Genomic DNA, 18,480 nt, shown 5'->3' on the forward strand with positions numbered 1-18,480 from the left:
GTTTCGGGGTTTGTTGGGCTATGTTCTTTTTTAAGAGGGGTGTTTGTTTAGAGTGTTTCGGGGTTTGTTGGGCTATGTTCTATGTTAGAATATTTCTATGTTTATCTAGTATGTCTAGTTCTATGTTTAGTTAATGGGGTTGACCTTCAATTGGAAGCAGCTGCTCCTAGTTGCTTCTAATTGAAGGTCCTATTTAAGAGGGGTGTTTTTCTCTGGGATTTTGTGGGTAGTTGTTCCTTGTATAGCTGTAAGCCTTTCAGGACTGTTCGTCGTCGTTGTTTTTTGTATACATGTGTTTTTGTTTTTGTTTTCCTTCTTTCTACCTAATAAAAAGAAGATGAGTATACATATTCCCGCTGCACCTTGGTCCAATCCTTACGACGCCCGTGACAGAACTACCCACCACAAACGGACCAAACAGCGGAGCATGGAGCAGCAGCAGAGCTCCCCGAGAGGCAAGTGAGAGAGGCAGCCCCTAACATTTTTGGGGGAGGGGCACACAGGTAGTTTGGCTGGGCCTAGGGTAAGCCCTAAGCCAACTTCCCGTGTTTATTATGGGGAGCGTCTGGCAGTGAGAGCACCGGTGTATGCGGAAGTGCGCACGATCTCGCCCATGCGCACGCAAAGTCCGGTGCAAGCGATCCCAGCTCCTCGCAAGTGCCGTGCTAGAGTGGGCATCCAGCCTGGGAGGAGGATGCCTGCGCAGCACATCTGGCCACCAGTACGCCTCCTAGGTCCAGGCTACCCTACGCCTGCTCTACGCACGGCAGCCATCAGGCCTCTGCACAGCCCAGTTCGGCCTGTGCCAGGACTCCGCTTGTGCAGGGTTATTATTACCATCCAGCCAGGACGGGTTGTGCAGGAGGTGCGCTCCAGACCTCCAGTGCCTACTCATGGCCCGGTGTATCCAGTTCCTGCTTCTCGCACTAGCCCTGAGGTGCGTGTCTCTAGTCTGGTGCCTCCAAAGCCAGCACCACGCACCAGGCCTGCAGTGCGTCAGCCCAGTCCAGCTCGTTCTGCTCCTGCTCCTCGCACTAGCCCTGAGATGCGTGTCCCTAGTCTGGCTCCTCCTAAGCCAGCCCCACACATCAGGCCTTCAGTACGCAGGCCCTGTCCAGAGTATCCGGCAACAGTGCCCCATCCAGAGTGTCCAGCAACAGTTCCCCGTCCAGAGTGTCCGGCAACAGTTCCCCGTCCAGAGTGTCCGGCAACAGTGCCCCGTCCAGAGCTTCCGGCGACAGTGCCCCGTAGAGAGACGGCCCACAGTCCGGAGCCAGCAGAGCCGGCCCACAGTCCGGAGCCAGCAGAGATGGCCCACAGTCCGGAACCGAGAGAGACGGCCCACAGTCCGGAACCGAGAGAGACGGCCCACAGTCCGGAACCGAGAGACGGCCTACAGTCCGGAACTGAGAGAGATGGCCTACAGTCTGGAACCGAGAGAGACGGCCTACAGTCCGGAACCGCCAGAGTCGCCCTACAGTCTGGAATCGGCGCAGCCAGAGTCTCCCTACAGTCCGGAATCGGCGCAGCCAGAGTCGCCCTTCAGTCCGGAATCGGCGCAGCCAGAGTCGCCCTACAGTCCGGAATCGGCGCAGCCAGAGTCGCCCTTCAGCCCGAGGTCTCCAGCGACGCGCATCAGGCCGAGGTCTCCAGTGACGCACATCACCCCGAGGTCTTCAGCGATGCGCCAAAAGCCCAGAGACTTCGGGAGGGGTAAAATGTAATAAGTATTTAGCGGGTGTGGACAGGTTAGGTTGGGGAGTAAGGCCGGAGCCTGAGCCACCTCCGTAGTAGGAGGTTGGGAGGGGGGGGGTGTAGCACAAGAACCGTCGGTGACGGTGGCCACCCTCCCTTCCCTCCCTTTAGTTAGGATTAATTGTTGTTTTGTTTTTTATTTTAAATGTTGTGTTTATTTTTGTGTTAGGTGCATGCATCCGGGGTCTGCACATTTGGAGGGGGGGGTACTGTCACGTCCTGACCAGTAAAGGGGTTATTTGTTATTGTAGTTTGGTCAGGACGTGGCAGGAGTGTGTTTGTTTAGAGTGTTTCGGGGTTTGTTGGGCTATGTTCTTTTTTAAGAGGGGTGTTTGTTTAGAGTGTTTCGGGGTTTGTTGGGCTATGTTCTATGTTAGTATATTTCTATGTTTATCTAGTATGTTTAGTTCTATGTTTAGTTAATGGGGTTGACCTTCAATTGGAAGCAGCTGCTCCTAGTTGCTTCTTATTGAAGGTCCTATTTAAGAGGGGTGTTTTTCTCTGGGATTTTGTGGGTAGTTGTTCCTTGTATAGCTGTAAGCCTTTCAGGACTGTTCGTCGTCGTTGTTTTTTGTATACGTGTGTTTTTGTTTTGGTTATCCTTCTTTCTACCTAATAAGAAGAAGATGAGTATACATATTCCCGCTGCACATTGGTCCAATCCTTACGACGCCCGTGACAATGAGACTTGAAATTGAGCTCAGGTGCATCCTGTTTCCATTGATCATCCTTGAGATGTTTCTACAACTTGATTGGAGTCTACCTGTGGTAAATGCAATTCATTGGACATGATTTGGAAAGAGACACACCTATCTATATAAGGTCCCACAGTTGATAGTGCATGTCACAGCAAAAACCAAGCCATGAGGTTAAAGGAATTGTCCGTAGAGCTCTGAGACCGGATTATGTCAAAGGACAGATCTGGAGAAAGGTAAAAAGCATTCTGCAGCATTGAAGGTCCACAAGAACACAGCGGCCTCCATCATTCTTAAATGGAATAATTTTGGAACCACCAAGATTCTTCCTAGAGCTGGCTGCCTGGCCAAACTGAGCAAGTGGGGGAGAAGAACAAGAACCCGATGGTCACTCTGACAAAGCTCCAGAGTTCCTCTGTGGAAATGGGAGAACCTTTCAGAAGGACAACCATCTCTGCAGCACTCCACCAATCAGGCCTTTGTGGTAGAGTGGTCAGAAAGAAGTGACTCCTCAGTAAAAGACACATGACATCTCGCTAGGAAGAACACCTAAAAGACTCTCAGACCGTGAGTAACAAGATCTGGAGGAATCGTGGCACCATCAAGCATTGTGGTGGCAGTCAGGATTGAGGGAAAGATGAACGGAGCAAATTACAGAGAGATTCTTTATGAAAATCTGCTCCAGAGCACTCAGGACCTCAGACTGATACAAGTCTCTGAATGTCCTTGAGTGGCCCAGCCAGAGCCTGAATTTGAACCCGATCGAACATCTCTGGCGAGACCTGAAAATAGCTGTGCAGCAATGCCCCCATCCAACCTGACAGAGCTTGAGAAACATATTTTATATTTGAGATTCTTCAAAGTAGCCACAGCTTTGCACAATCTTGGCATTCTCTCAACCAGCTTCATGAGATAGTTACCTGGAATGCAGCAAGAGGGATGTGGATTATGAATAGGTTGAAAGAGGAAGCATTAACTACTTGAGAAAGGAAGGTTAGCTAGAAAGTCACAGTCTGTACGCCACACTGTTCTAGCTATTAGAAAGCTATTAGGGTGATTCCTCACCAAACTATAACAAAAAAAGACCATGATTTGGGGGGATTATCACACCATTTAATCCATAGTAGGGTCCTTTGGAAGAAGGATTGTTGACATGTATTTGACATTTGTATCTTAAAGCATAGTTGAGAAATAAATCATTTAAGTTGTAACATTTTTTACATTTAATGACCCTGTTAAAAATCTGGTATGTGGTTATCAAAAACGGCTGAACAGAACATGACGAGAGGCGGGGAGTGTTTTGTATAACTCCATACAGGTTAATTTGCTAAGTTTCATTGAAATTGTTGACATATTGGCTTAGATGTGATGGTAGAAAGATTTTGTATGTAACACTGAGCATTGATCAATGCCTTCATAAGAAGCCGGTGGCCACCAGCATCTTAATGTTTTGCTTCACTGTGCCTAATGAACACAATCCTGATTTGAATCCAACAAGTTGAGTACAACATTATTTAGATGATTGCGATATTAAAGTTGACTGTTATTATGACTGTTTAACATATTATAACTTTTTGGTACACTGCACTGTTTGTGGTATAAATTGCAGCACAATGAAGCAGAGATTCCTACTATAGAGATTAAGGCTACTACCAAAGCAGCAGTTAAACTGGACAACCTTCTATTCACACTTATTCAACTCATTCACATGCAGACAGGAACAATTTCAAATTTCCCCATGATTTAAATCAGTCTTCCAATTTGGCTACTGAATGTGAAGTGTTCCACTTCTAAACATTGATCATTGGTGGGTCCATCTGGTGGAATCTATATGGTCATATCCTCTGGCGCAAATGGCAACAGATCTTCCAATAAAGCAAAGCCAAATTAATTTAGATATGTTGCTGTGGAAGCTGGATGTATTTCTGACACACCCGTTTCTGAACATGGACATATTGGGCATGTAAACTATCTGTGGCTTTAGTTTGCTTCGACTGTATTGGGATCAAATTGGAGTTTCAAGAACAGCTCAGCAGATGTGGTTTGATACTATCTCTATGACGCAGGGTCATAAAGCATGAAGAAATCCCAAATGACTTTAGGCTGCCAGTTTTGGATCACGGCCATGTTTGGAGAAGGTTGCTGACGGGGTAATCATTGTGGAGTTGTTTGTCTACAGATCTGTAAAACACAACAGCTCCCCATTTGATCCAAGTGTTTCTCCTTGTAAATGTATTAGATGAATATTCCATTTAGGCCTCTATTGACTTTACACTGCATGATGAAAGGTGAAGACCTCATACCTATACTGTGGAACACAGAGAGATCTGATACAGGCCAGCACATTATATTGACCTTATTAGTTGACCAGAAGGTCCTCACATTGCAGACACCGTAATAGATTTACAGCAAGACGTGATCTGGAAAATAAAATCTGAATTAACCGAGCCAAGATTGGATGTTTTGTGGGTCCATGCCACAGCATTTGACATTTCATATCCAGATTTAGAATTTTACTGGCTGTGACATTTGAATGGATTGAATCATGAAAATAATTCTGATGTGAACCAAGGCGCTGGGGTGTCTCAGGCCAACTACTTTGCAGGTCGTTTTATAGAGTAAAATGTATTGGATCAGCAGTTACAATCCAATCCTCCCAAAGCCCTGATAAAATACAAATGTACAATAACAGTTTTATAATGACAGTTCACTCAACTGCTTAATGACATCTGATAGTTAATAACAGTATATCAGGGACCTGCAACTCCTGTTCTGGACAGCCCATCCACATGGGGTGCAGGCTTTTATTCCACCCTAGCAATAACACAATGGGTTCAGCTAAATCAAATGATCATAACCTTCAATTTAGCCCTGAATTACTTGAAATCAGGTTGGGATTCCTATGAGTTGGGAGCCATCAGCCAATGAAGAAGAATAGAATTAACAACTCTAAAATGGAGATATCCTCAATGGCACTGTCCATGCGGTCACAGACATATAATGGCACAGATACAAATATGAGTCCTCTATCTATCTGTTATTAACACGTGTATCTGCCCTCTCGTTGGCTAAAATGGTCCCACCTAATCTTGACTCATCCCACCTTCCTTCCATCTTTGAAGACATGTATTTCCATTGTTAGAGTGGTCACTCAAATATCTTGTCAATATAATAAACAATCTTTGGCAAAATCAACTTTGGCAAAATGACTCCCAATTCCTCCTAATTACGCACCTATCCTCCAAATCTGTTACCACTCCCCAATCACCTCTCCTCTGCTTTTTTACACCCCTTACATTTCCATATAGAAGTGGTTCACTGCACTCAGTTAGGATAAATGTCCCACTTGATTTCACTGTACATGTAATAAAGTCCCAACACCAGTTGTACACACTTGATAAGTTTCCTTGATAAGTCACACTGCAAAAGGGTAGACTACTGGCCTAACCCACTAAATGACAAGCTATTGTCTCATGGGAAGTGGCTTGTCTAACGTTTTAAAATACAACGATACAGTGCTCACTGCATTGTGAGAAGACCATGGCTGTAAAGTCAGATGAGGTCTTTGTGGCCAAATGCACAGTTGTCTAGTTTGGTATGACAGCTGTACATATCCTGGAGGGTAACTTCTGCCCAGAGCAAGTTTGGAGCTTAGAGAAACATCGCCCTAAAATACAAAAACACAGATCATAGATCATGCAAGATCTTTGCACATTAAAATAAATGTCATAAACATTTAGTCTGCATGGTGCTAATGTTCTCTCCACCCACAAACACGACAAGTAAATATATTGTCTAATAACAGTGGTATCGGTGCCAGAATTAGGCCGTGTTGGCAGATATACCAAACAATAAACCTTGGCTGCAGTGAAGATGAGAGCACAGTCCAAGAAATGAAAAGGCCTTGATGGGGACCTTCCAGATGGTCAGCCCCTTGCTCAACAAGTGTATCCAGCAGCTCCCCCCTATGAGGCTTCTTTAAGGTTATCCAAGCAATAACAATAACCCTAGAGAGGTAACAAATACATACAGTGCATTCGGAAAGTATTCAGACCCCTTGACTCTTTCCACATTTTGTTACGTTACAGCCTTATTCTAAAATTGATAAAATATTTTTTTTTGCCTCATCAATCTACACACAATACCCGATAATGACAAAGTCAAAACAGGTTTTTAGAATTTGTTGCCGCTTTTATTAAAAACACTAAAACAGAAATACCTTAGATACGTATTCAGACCCTCTGCTATGAGACTCGATATTGATCTCAGGTGCATCCTGTTTCCATTGATCATCCTTGAGCTGTTTCTACAACTTGATTGGAGTCCACCTGTGGTAAATTCAATTGATTGGACATAATTTGGAAAGGCACATGCCTGTCTATATATGGTCCCACAGTTGACTGTGCATGTCAGAGCAAATACCAAGCCATGAGGTCGAATGGATTGTCTATAGATCTCCGAGACAGGATTGTATTGAGGCACAGATTTGGGGAAGGGTACCAAAAAGGTACCCAAGAACACAGTGGCCTCTATCGTTCTTAAATGGAAGAAATTTGGAACCACCAAGACTCTACCTACAGCTGGTCGCCAGGCCAAACTGAGTAATCGGGGGAGAAGGTCCTTGGTCAGGGAGGTGATCAAGAACCCAATGGTCACTGACAGATCTCCAGAGTTCCTCTGTGGAACCTTCCAGAAATACAACAATCTCTGCAGCACTCTACCAATCAGGCCTTTATGGTTGAGTGGCCAGACAGAAGCCTCTCCTCAGTAAAATGCACATGACAGCTCGCTTGGAGTTTGCCAAAAGGCACCAAAAGGACTCTCAGACCATGAGAAACAAGATTCTCTGGTCTGATGAAAGCAATATGGAATTCTTTGCCATGAATGCCAAGCTTCACGTCTGGAGGAATACTGGCACCATCCCTGCGGTGAAGCACGGTGGTGGCAGCATCATGCTGCGGGGATGTTTTTCAGCGGCAGGGACTGGGAGACTAGTCAGGATCGAGGGAAAGATCAACGGAGCAAAGTACAGAGAGATCCTTGATGAAAACCTGCTCCAGAGTGCTCAGGACCTCAGACTGGGGTGAAGGTTCACCTTCCAACAGGATAACAACCCTAAGCACACAGCCATGACAATGCAGGCGTGGCTTCGGGACAAGTCTCTGAATGTCCTTGAGTGGCCCAGCCAGAGCCTGGACTTGGACCCAATCTAACATCTCTGGAGAGACCTGAAAATAGCTGTACAGTGACACTCCCCATCCAACTTGACAGAGCTTGAGAGGATCTGCAGAGAAAAATGGGAGAAACTCCCCAAATACAGGTGTGCCACGCTTGTAGTGTCATACCCAAGTACTCAGTACTTTGTTGAAGCACCTTTGGCAGCGATTACAGCCTTGTAATCGCTGCCAAAGGTGCTTCAACAAAGTACTGAGTAAAAGGTCTGAATACTTATGTAAATCTGATATTTCAGTTTTATATTTTTTATACATTTTTTTTGCTTTGTCATTATGAGGTACTGTGTGTAGATTGATGAGAGGGGGGAAAACAATGTAATCAATTTGAGAATAAGGCTGTAACGTAGCAAAATGTGGAAAAAGTCAAGTGGTCTGAATACTTTCCGAATGCACTGTAAATACATACAAGAATCCAAATAAATGAAATGGATGGCGTTTAAACCCATTCTGACATAAAGAGAAGAGTCAGGTGTGAAAGACAGAGACCTTGTCACGCGCTGACCTTAGAGAGACGTTTTATTCCTCTATTTGTTAAGTCAGGGTGTGATGTGGGGTGGGCATTCTATGTTGTATATTTCTTTGTTTTGACCGAGTAGGGTTCCCAATCAGAGGCAGCTGTATATCGTTGTCTCTGATTGGGAATCATACTTAAGCAGCCTTTTCCCACCTGTGTTTTGTGGGTAGTTATTTTCTGTTTAGCTTATGTGCCTGACGGAACTGTGCGTTTTCGTTTTTTCCCTTTTGTTATTTTGTTTGAGTGTTTCTTGAAAATAAATATCATGAACACTTACCACGCTGCGTTTTGGTCCACTTCTTCTTCAACTATAAACGACGACCGTTACAGAACTACCCACCACAAAAGGACCAAGCAGCGTGGTCAGGTAGAATGGACCTAGGAGGAAATCCTAGACGGGATAGGATCCTGGAGGCAGGATGGGGAGTTTCGCCGTCCGAAGGAGGAAATAGAGGCAGCGAGAGCAGAACGGCGACGCTATGAAGAACTAGCACGGCAACAACGGAAGCCCGAGAGGCAGCTCCAAATATTTTTTGGGGGGGCCACACGGGGAGATTGGTGGAGTCAGGGTTGAGACCTGAGCCAACTCCCCATGCTTACCGTGGGGAGCACGTGGCCAGTCAGGCACCATGTAATGCTGTGATGTGCACTATATCTCCAGTGCGCATTCATAGCCCGGTGCGCTCTGTGCCTGCGCCCCGCATTTGTCGTGCTAGAGTGGGCATTCAGCCACGACGGATTGTGCCGGCTCAGCGCTCCTGGTCTCCAGTACGCCTCCTCGGTCCAGGATATCCTGCGCCAGCTCTACGCACTGTGTCGCCAGTATGCCTTCACAGCCCAGTTTGTCCTGTGCCAGCGCTCCGCACTTGCCGGGTTAAAGTGAGCATCCAGCCAGGACGGGTTGTGCCAGCCCTACGCTCTAGACCTCCAGTGTGCCTCCACGGCCCAGTATATCCTGTGCCAGCTCCGCGCACCCGGTCTCCAGCGAGTCTCCCCAGCCCGGTACGTCCGGTGCCTGCTTCACATACCCGGCCTCCAGTGCGTCTCCCCAGTCTGGTGAGACCTGTTCCGGCTCCACGTAAAAAGCCTCCAGTGATGATCCATGGCCCGGAGCCTGTAGTGATAATCCATGGCCCGGAGCCAACAGTGATAATCCATGGCATGAAGCCTCCAGTGATGAACCATGGCCCGGAGCCTGTAGTGATGATCCATGGCACGAAGCCTCCAGTGATAATCCATGGCCCGGAGCCTCCAGCGGCGGTCTGCAGTCCAGAGTCTCCAGCAGCGGTCTGCAGTCCAGAGTCTCCAGCGGCGGTGTGCAGTCCAGAGTCTCCAGTGGCGGTCTGCAGTCCAGAGTCTCCAGCGGCGGTCTGCAGTCCAGAGTCTCCAGCGGCGGTCGGCAGTCCAGAACCTCCAGCGTGGGTTCCCAGTTCAGAGCCTCCGGCGATGATCCACGGTCCGGTTCCTCCGGCGACAATCCATGGTCCGGTGACACAAAAGCGGAGGGATCAGCGGGTGGAGCGGGGGCTACGCCCCGAACCGGAGCCGCCACCAAGGGTAGATGCCCACCCGGACCCTCCCCTATAGGTTCAGGTTTGCGGCCGGGAGTCCGCACCTTTGGGGGGGGGGTACTGTCACGCCCTGACCTTAGAGAGACGTTTTTTTCCTCTATTTGTTAGGTCAGGGTGTGATGTGGGGTGGGCATTCTATGTTGTATATTTCTTTGTTTTGACTGAGTAGTGTTCCCAGTCAGAGGCAGCTCTATATCGTTGTCTTTGATTGGGAATCATACTTAGGCAGCCTTTTCCCACCTGTGTTTTGTGGGTAGTTATTTTCTGTTTAGCTTATGTGCCTGACGGAACTGTGCGTTTTCGTTGTTCCCTTTTGTTATTTTGTTTGAGTGTTTCTTGAAAATAAATATCATGAACACTTACCACGCTGCGTTTTGGTCCACTTCTTCAACTACAAACGACAACCGTTACAGACCTACACAATCTATACATACATGCACTTTGCTATATGTCCCCAGTCACTGCCAATATAGGCACAAACTTGGGAACACCTAAAAAATAATTTCCTTCTCTGTTATGGACATGTAAAAAAAATGTATACCATTTTTTTTAAACCTTTCCCAGAACAGGACACATGCATGTCTGATGCGGTTTGGAATACGTGGCATAACCAATATCTTTCAGTGTTTTTGTTTTTCCTGTAACCCCCCCAAAAAGTTCCCTTCAATCTGGGATTTAAAATCATCAATCAGAATAAAATGATCCAGCTTTAAATCCTTTTGCAAAATGTTCCACGATGATGAGGCATCAAAGCTAAAAGCACCTGTGTGTTATCAGAGTTTAACCCCCCTGCTCTTCATTAAGTACCTGTGTGTTATCAGAGTTTAACCCACCCTGCTCTTCATTAAGTAACTGTGTGTTATCAGAGTTTAACCCCCCTGCTCTTCATTAAGTAACTGTGTGTTATCAGAGTTCAACCCCCCTGCTCTTCACGAAGTACCTGTGTGTTATCAGAGTTCAACCCCCCTGCTCTTCATTAAGTACCTGTGTGTTATCAGAGTTAAACCTCCCCACTGCTCTTCATGAAGTGCCTGTGTGTTATCAGAGTTCAACCTCCCCCCTGCTCTTCCTGGACTTCCAATGGAATTTTTTGTGTTGTTTTGTTCCAAACTTATTAGGTTCCAGAACTGTAGAGTATTTCATATGTGTATCTACTCAAGGTGTAATAACTGCCCTCTCTGATATCTGTGTTAGAATAGGCAGTCTTTTATCTTAAATTCCTTTCTTAGATGGCCTCTTGTATTCCTATCTTTACACTGTATAAATAAGTTCTCCACTCTGCGCATTACAGACCACAGTTCCCTTAACTCATCATTCCATTAATGTTTGTTCAGCTTGTAAACTTTCCTGACTTGGGAGTGTATTCTTTATTCACATAATTTTTTACCATTTCAGAATATATGATATCACAAAAGGTTTCATACCACTCTTATAAATCAAATTGTGTCTCTCAAAATCCAAGCTGTCATTTGATGAGTTCTAACAGTGTTCTGTGTGCCATTTCAGACCAGAGGAAATTATTTGGCATATTTATTTTCTTACATTTATCCCTTTGTAGGGTATGTATATTTTGCCCTGAGTGAAGCTCAGTGGTCTCTCAGAAAATTCATGTCCAACAGAAAAGGTCATAAATAAAGGTCATCATTGAAGCCAGCTCAGCTGCTAAGCAGTTCACTTCAGATTGTAATAAAAGTTTGAGGCAGTTATATCGCTGTCAGCAATATGAGTGGATAAGATGATTGAAATACTGTACTGGTGTTATGTAAGTCATAAGAATCCTACTGGACCGTTTTAGCAAACTGAAATGTGAGACAAATAAAAGCGCATCCAGCATCTTCAATAGAACATGGGTTGTTCCACATAATGAGTCCCTTTTGGGTAGTGAAACTTGGCGAATAAAAACGTTTTATTTCACCTAATTTTAACGTTCCGTCATAAAGGGCACATGTTGAACTTAATCAAACACATGTTTTCCCATCTCAAGAGGTTCAACTAAATAAATACTATAGTAAGAGACTCTTAAGTGCCAAATAAGGTAACAGGGTTGAGGTTGTCATCTGAAATCAGCCATGAATCCCCTCGTGACAAGCTTGCTGTGTGCAACAGGGAAAGGCAATTGAACGCAAGCTTCACAAAAATGTGTTTATTGTTGACATTTTTCTAGTCTCTCTATCTAAGGGTAACGTGTTATGCTCGACCCATTCCGTTTTCCACCACAAAACACCACAAAATGGCCAAAAAGAGTAGAACCAGCTCACCTGCTTTTACACAAAGATTTGACTATTAGATATTCAATGTTTGCTTTCAAAAACAGATTCATCATATTAAAACATTCAGTTCAAATTTTCCTTAAAATTAATCACATGAAATAAATAATAATCTGCCAACATGTATTTGTCAGAGCAACAAAACAACTAGAAATTATAAAATGATTGTGGTTAAGGGGGTTAAAATCTTCCTAGATTTCACAGAGGGTGCACAGAGGGACATTCCAAAATGCATGAATTTTGGCACATAGCAAGTCTTTATTTATATTAGAAATCAGAGCATTTCATTTAATATAACAGGCTTTTAAAAAGCAATATTGGTGCACAAGTTCTACTTAAAATGTCAAAGGGATGCTAAAGGGACTCATTACGACTATCAAACTGGTGATAAATACACTACATGACCAAAAGTAAGTGGACACCTGCTCGTCGACCATCTCATTCCAAAATCATGGGCATTAATATGGAGTTGGTCTCCCCTTTGCTGCTATAACAGCCTCCATTCTTCTGAGAAGGCTTTCCACTAGATGTTGGAACATTGCTGCAGGGATTTGAGGTTGGGAGATTAGCCCTGGCTTGCAGTCAGCGTTCCAATTCATCCCTAAGGTGTTCGATGGGGTTGAGGTCAGGGCTCTGTGCAGGCCAGTCAAGTTCTTCCACACCCATCTCGACAATCCACTTCTGTATGGACCTTGCTTTGTGCACGGGGTCATTGTCATACTGAAACAGGAAAGGGCATTCCCCAAACTGTTGCCACAGCCCGAACCATGAAAAAGAGCCCCAGACCATTATTCCTCCTCCACCAAACTTTACAGTTGGCACTATGCATTCAGGCAGGTAGCGTTCTCCTGGACTCCTCCAAATCCAGATTTGTCCGTCAGACTGACAGATGATGACGCGTGATTCAACACTTCAGAAAACGCTTTTCCTCCAATGGCGGCGATCTTTACACCACTCCAGCCGACGCTTGGCATTGTGCATAGTGATCTTAGGCTTGTGTGCGGCTGCCATGGAAACCCATTTCATGACCAGCCGACAAACAGTTATTGTGCTGACGTTGCTTCCAGATGCAGATTGGAACTCGATAGTGAGTGTTGCATCCGAGGACAGACTATTTTTACTCACTTCAGCACTCAGCAGCCTCGTTCTGTGAACTTGTGTAGCCTACCACTTTGCGGCAGAGACGTTGTTGCTCCTAGACGTTTCCAATTCACAATAACAGCACTTGTTGACCGGGGCAGCTCTAGCAGGGGAGAAACTTCATGAACTGACTTGTTGGAAAGGTGGCATCCTGTGATGCTGTCACATTGAAAGTCACAGAGCTCTTCAGTGAGACCATTCTACTGCCAATGTTTGTCAAAAGAGATTGCATGGTTGTGTTCTCAATTTTATACACCTGTCAGCATTGGGTTTGGCTGAAATAGCCGAATGCATTCATTTGAACGGATGTCCACATATTTGTATGTATGTGTATGGATAGTGTAACAACACATTAGATTGAACAGTTTTATTAGCTTTAATTGACAGCCTAAATGTTTATTTTCTAGATTTTAAATATTCATTTAACCTGTATAGGATAGGGGGCAGTATTTTCACGGCCGGATAAAAAACGTACCCAATTTAATCTGGTTATTACTCCTGCCCAGAAACTAGAATATGCATATCATTATTTGATTTGGATAGAAAACACCCTAAACTTTCTAAAACTGTTTGAATGGTGTCTGTGAGTATAAAAGAACTCATATGGCAGGCCAAAACCTGAGAAGATTCTATATGGGAAGTGCCCTGTCTGACCATTTCTTGGCCTTCTGTAGCCTATTTATCGAAAATAGAGGATCTCTGCTGTAACGTGACATTTTCTAAGGCTCCCATAGGCTCTCAGAAGGCGCCAGAACGTGGAATGATAACTCTGCAGTCCCTGGCCGAAAAACAGTAGGGCTTTTGGAAAGTGGTCGTTCTGAGAACAATGACACTGGCGCACGCGTGCATGTGAAGACTCCATTTTCTATTTTCAGTGTTTGAACGAAAACAACGTCTCCCGGTTGGAATATTATCGCTATTTTACGAGAAAAATCACATAAAAAATTATCTTAAACAGCGTTTGACATGCTTCGAAGTACGGTAATGGAATATTTAGAATTTTTTTGCCACGATATGCGCCGGCGCGTCACGCTTCGGATAGTGTCTTGAACGCAAGAACAAAACACAGCTATTTGGATATAACTATGGATTATTTGGAACCAAAACAACATTGGGTGTTGAAATAGAAGTCCTGGGAGTGCATTCTGACAAAGAACAGCAAAGGTAATCCAATTTTTCTTATAGTAAATCTGAGTTTGGTGAGTGCCAAACTTGGTGGGTGTCAAAATAGCTAGCCATGATGGCGGGGCTATCTACTCAGAATATTGCAAAATGTGCTTTCACCGAAAAGCTATTTTAAAATCGGACACCGCGATTGCATAAAGGAGTTCTGTATCTATAATTCTTAAAATAATTGTTATGTTTTTTGTGAACGTTTATCGTGAGTAATTTAGTAAATTCACCGGAAGTTTTCGGTGGGTATGCTAGTTCTGAACAAAACATGCTAATGTAAAAAGCTGGTTTTTGATATAAATATGAACTTGATTGAACAAAACATGCATGTATTGTATAACATAATGTCCTAGGAGTGTCATCTGATGAAGATCATCAAAGGTTAGTGCTGCATTTAGCTGTGGTTTTGGTTTTTGTGACAGCATATGCTAGCTTGAAAAATGGGTGTGTGATTATTTCTGGCTGGGTACTCTGCTGACATAATCTAATGTTTTGCTTTTGTTGTAAAGCCTTTTTGAAATCGGACAATGTGGTTAGATAAAGGAGAGTCTTGTCTTTAAAATAGTGTAAAATAGTCATATGTTTGAAAAATTTAAGTTTTTGCATTTTTGAGGTGTTTGTAATTCGCTCTACCATTGGATATTGGTGAGGCGTTCCGCTAGCGGAACATCTAGATGTAAGAGGTTTAATATGGTTCCACCAGGGTGATAAATCAAACTAAGCAAATCACGAGGTAACGACCAACTCCATCACAAGCACGAGGTGAGGAGACACTTCAGATGTGTTTACAAGCTAAATAATAGAAATAACTGGTGAACATATATATAAAGTTGTTGATGAGGATTAATGCCACTAAAATGGGACTAAATAAGGTCAGATTAGATTTAATGAAAACTATTTTAGTTGTAGTGGGGCAACATGGACTCATTCCATTACAGTATATGAGGTTCAGTAGAAGTAACATTGGGATGAATCAAACTTTTGATAATGTCATAATTATTAGAAATGACATCTCTCATTTACATATATTCTGTGAAATTTTATTCAGAGACAAATATGACATTAACAAGTAATGTCAAGGGAGTGTGGTGCTCCTGGAAGTGGGAGGTGCTAGTGAGACACAGAAATAAACAGGTCTCTCATCCAGTACATTTCCTTTCCCAGAGTGGTCCATAATTAACTTTTGCTTGGTTAGCACTTCCAACCAGATATAAGGAGGCTGAGGCCCCAACATCCATAAGTCAGATACCTTCTTCCTCTGTGGTAAGACCTCTCCACCTCCTTAGATTTTAACATTTGTCTCATCTTTGCACTCAGCATCTGAGGCAGTAGCTAACTGCACTGTTTGAATTGACTTCTGCATTTCTCTTGTAAGATTTGACAATATGCAAACAAGTGGCATTTATTTAAAAATATGTATTTCTTTATTATGTGTTTTACTTCAAATCTGTAACTTTCATTTACAGTAAAAAGTGGTGCTCCTGCACTAGAAAGGGTGTTCTAGAATGTAACTGGGTTTTCAGGTATTTATTTGAGTTCCTGAAAGAATGCTTAGTAAAGTGAGTTGCCAGTAGGAAAATGAAAGTTACTAGTTGCACCTGTAATTAAATTGGACATGGCTGTAATGCCCCTTCGGGGCTAAATGATAAGGCTTTAGATATGTGTGTTTTCACAACACTCTAATGTGTCACACTTTCCACTTCCCTGTCACAGGGTCCTCCAAGAACTACACATTCATCTGTAGGAGGGGAAAAAGGTGAGACATGGTTTGAGTCTCCACATAAAAAGTTATGAGAATATTCAGTGAGAGATACCGCTCAGCTAACTCTGTTGACTGGGGAGGAAGCACCACAGAGTCAATCATGTTTCTTGTTTCATCTCTTTCCTAGTTATCCGTCACCATGAGTACGGACGCTGAGATGCAAATCTACGGCAAGGCTGCCATATACCTTCGTAAGTCTGAGAAGGAGAGGATGGAGGCACAAGCCGCACCCTTTGATTCAAAGAACGCCTGCTATGTGGCAGACAAGGTGGAGCTGTACCTAAAGGGTTTAGTCACTGCCAGGGCCGATGGGAAGTGTACTGTAACAGTCACGAAACCTGATGGCAGTACGGAGGTAAGCCTGATCTGAAAAGTATACAAATTCAAGTTTGTGCAATTACTCGAACTCTCCAATCAAGTAAATATACACATTGGCATTTGTTTTCTTGCTAACAGAATATAACCTTCAAGCACATCATTTTTATCACTGCTATTAAAAAATGGCATGGAATGTCTTATGTTGGCTAGTCAACAATCACCAGTTATGTGTCAGTGGGTGATAACAAATTAGTTGGATTAATGTGGATATGCATTTTTTAAATGATTAAACTTGCACTTAATGAACAAAAAGCATTCAGTCATGTCTACTTTGATCTGTGTGTAATCTAGATTTCTGACTGTTTCAGGAAGGAAAAGAGTTCAAAGATGCTGACATCTATGAGATGAACCCCCCTAAGTATGACAAGATTGAGGACATGGCCATGATGACCTACCTGAATGAAGCCTCTGTGTTGTATAACCTCAAAGAGCGTTATGCAGCATGGATGATCTATGTAAGAAACCTGCACATACAAACACACACATACATGAACATAATAAATTCACACATACAGTACTACACATAAATGAATGGTAGAAACCAAAACATATCAATACAGTAGACCCACATCAGTATACCAAAGTACACCCACATCCTTACATAAATCCAGGTAAAAGAACATCTGACTTTACTAATCCACAAATGTAATTATGCTTTCATCCAGACCTACTCTGGGCTCTTCTGTGCCACGGTGAACCCCTACAAGTGGCTCCCAGTGTACGACGCAGAGGTTGTCAACGCCTACAGAGGGAAGAAGAGGGTGGAGGCTCCACCCCATATCTTCTCCGTCTCTGACAATGCCTTTCAGTTCATGATGATTGGTACGAGCTGTCATGGATGGATGAATGGATGGATGGATGGATGGATGGATGGATGGATGGATGGATGGATGGATGGATGGATGGATGGATGGATGGATGGATGGATGGATGGATGGATGGTTAGATGTATTGTTTGGTTGGATGGATGGATGGATAGTTGTGATTGATGGATGATGGATGTCCATAAGTACATATGGATCTCAAAGTCCATAAGTGCTTACAGATAGATGGATGGATGTATCAATAGAAATTAAAATATGCTTCAGAAAGGTATCTACTGTTTTCTAACAGTTTGCCTGGAATATCTGATTCACTTGAATGGAACATTTCCTAAATTACATTTTTGATGATGCTATGAATGAAATAATGTCCCCATAATGTTGCTTGAGTATGATAAGCAATATGTTTTCTGGTTCCAGATAAGGAGAACCAGTCCATTCTGATTACGTAAGTTGTTTACTAAAATGTCACTTGAGAAAGTGTTTCTATTGTAATAAGTTGGGTCACTTGGCGTGATGAAGTACATTACATTATGAATGGATTAGAGCATTAGGCTATGTGTAGTAACAAGTCAATGAGTGGGAATATTTGTTAATTACGGTGTAATTTCAATGCTATTTCTTAGTGAAAGCAAATTTTAATCTCAAACATATAACTAAAACCCCTCTTTCTCTGTCATATAAACCAGTGGAGAATCCGGTGCAGGAAAGACTGTCAACACCAAGCGTGTCATCCAGTACTTTGCCACCATTGCAGTGTCTGGTGGCAAGAAGGAAGCAGACCCCAACAAAATGCAGGTAGGTTGTTCTTATGTTTGCATTTTAATCACATTTCAGTATGGTTGGATGTGTAAACTTTTTTCCAGCCGTGAATCATGTTTCAAGAAATTTGTTCAAGCAATCGAGCGAAAACAAACTAACACTTTACCAGTTTCTGAGCAACTTGTGTTTGTCTCAATCAGGGGTCTCTTGAGGATCAGATCATTGCAGCTAACCCTCTGCTGGAGTCTTACGGTAATGCCAAGACAGTGAGGAACGACAACTCGTCTCGCTTTGTAAGTATGAAGGGCATACTGTGGAAGTTACCTTATAGTGGAAAAATGTATTTCAGTAGTTCCCTTTTGTTATATCAATAGATGTCCAACAAACTGTAACATTTAAAGGGGTCTA

At 43.5% G+C, this 18,480-nt stretch overlaps 2 protein-coding genes across 3 annotated transcripts in view; both read left to right on the top strand.

Moving 5' to 3' along the window:
• LOC106564162 (myosin heavy chain, fast skeletal muscle) overlaps nucleotides 1–18,480 on the top strand; it is a 530,774-nt gene that overhangs the window by 307,664 nt on the left and 204,630 nt on the right. The gene's annotated exons all lie outside the window — the stretch shown is intronic.
• LOC106593162 (myosin heavy chain, fast skeletal muscle-like) overlaps nucleotides 1–18,480 on the top strand; it is a 155,791-nt gene that overhangs the window by 55,848 nt on the left and 81,463 nt on the right. Inside the window, exons 1-7 of one of the 2 annotated variants that reach the window (XM_045710215.1) lie at nucleotides 16,053–16,105; nucleotides 16,239–16,466; nucleotides 16,798–16,944; nucleotides 17,155–17,311; nucleotides 17,731–17,758; nucleotides 18,000–18,108; nucleotides 18,273–18,365. In XM_045710215.1, coding sequence (XP_045566171.1) covers nucleotides 16,251–16,466; nucleotides 16,798–16,944; nucleotides 17,155–17,311; nucleotides 17,731–17,758; nucleotides 18,000–18,108; nucleotides 18,273–18,365 — 750 coding nt within the window. In that variant the 5' untranslated portion in view covers nucleotides 16,053–16,105; nucleotides 16,239–16,250. Of the gene's footprint in view, nucleotides 1–16,052; nucleotides 16,106–16,238; nucleotides 16,467–16,797; nucleotides 16,945–17,154; nucleotides 17,312–17,730; nucleotides 17,759–17,999; nucleotides 18,109–18,272; nucleotides 18,366–18,480 lie in introns of those variants that run through there. The other variant, XM_045710219.1, reaches the window with a different exon arrangement.

This window comes from Salmo salar, chromosome ssa02 (genome assembly GCF_905237065.1).
Source record: "Salmo salar chromosome ssa02, Ssal_v3.1, whole genome shotgun sequence".
Lineage (NCBI taxonomy): Eukaryota > Metazoa > Chordata > Actinopteri > Salmoniformes > Salmonidae > Salmo > Salmo salar.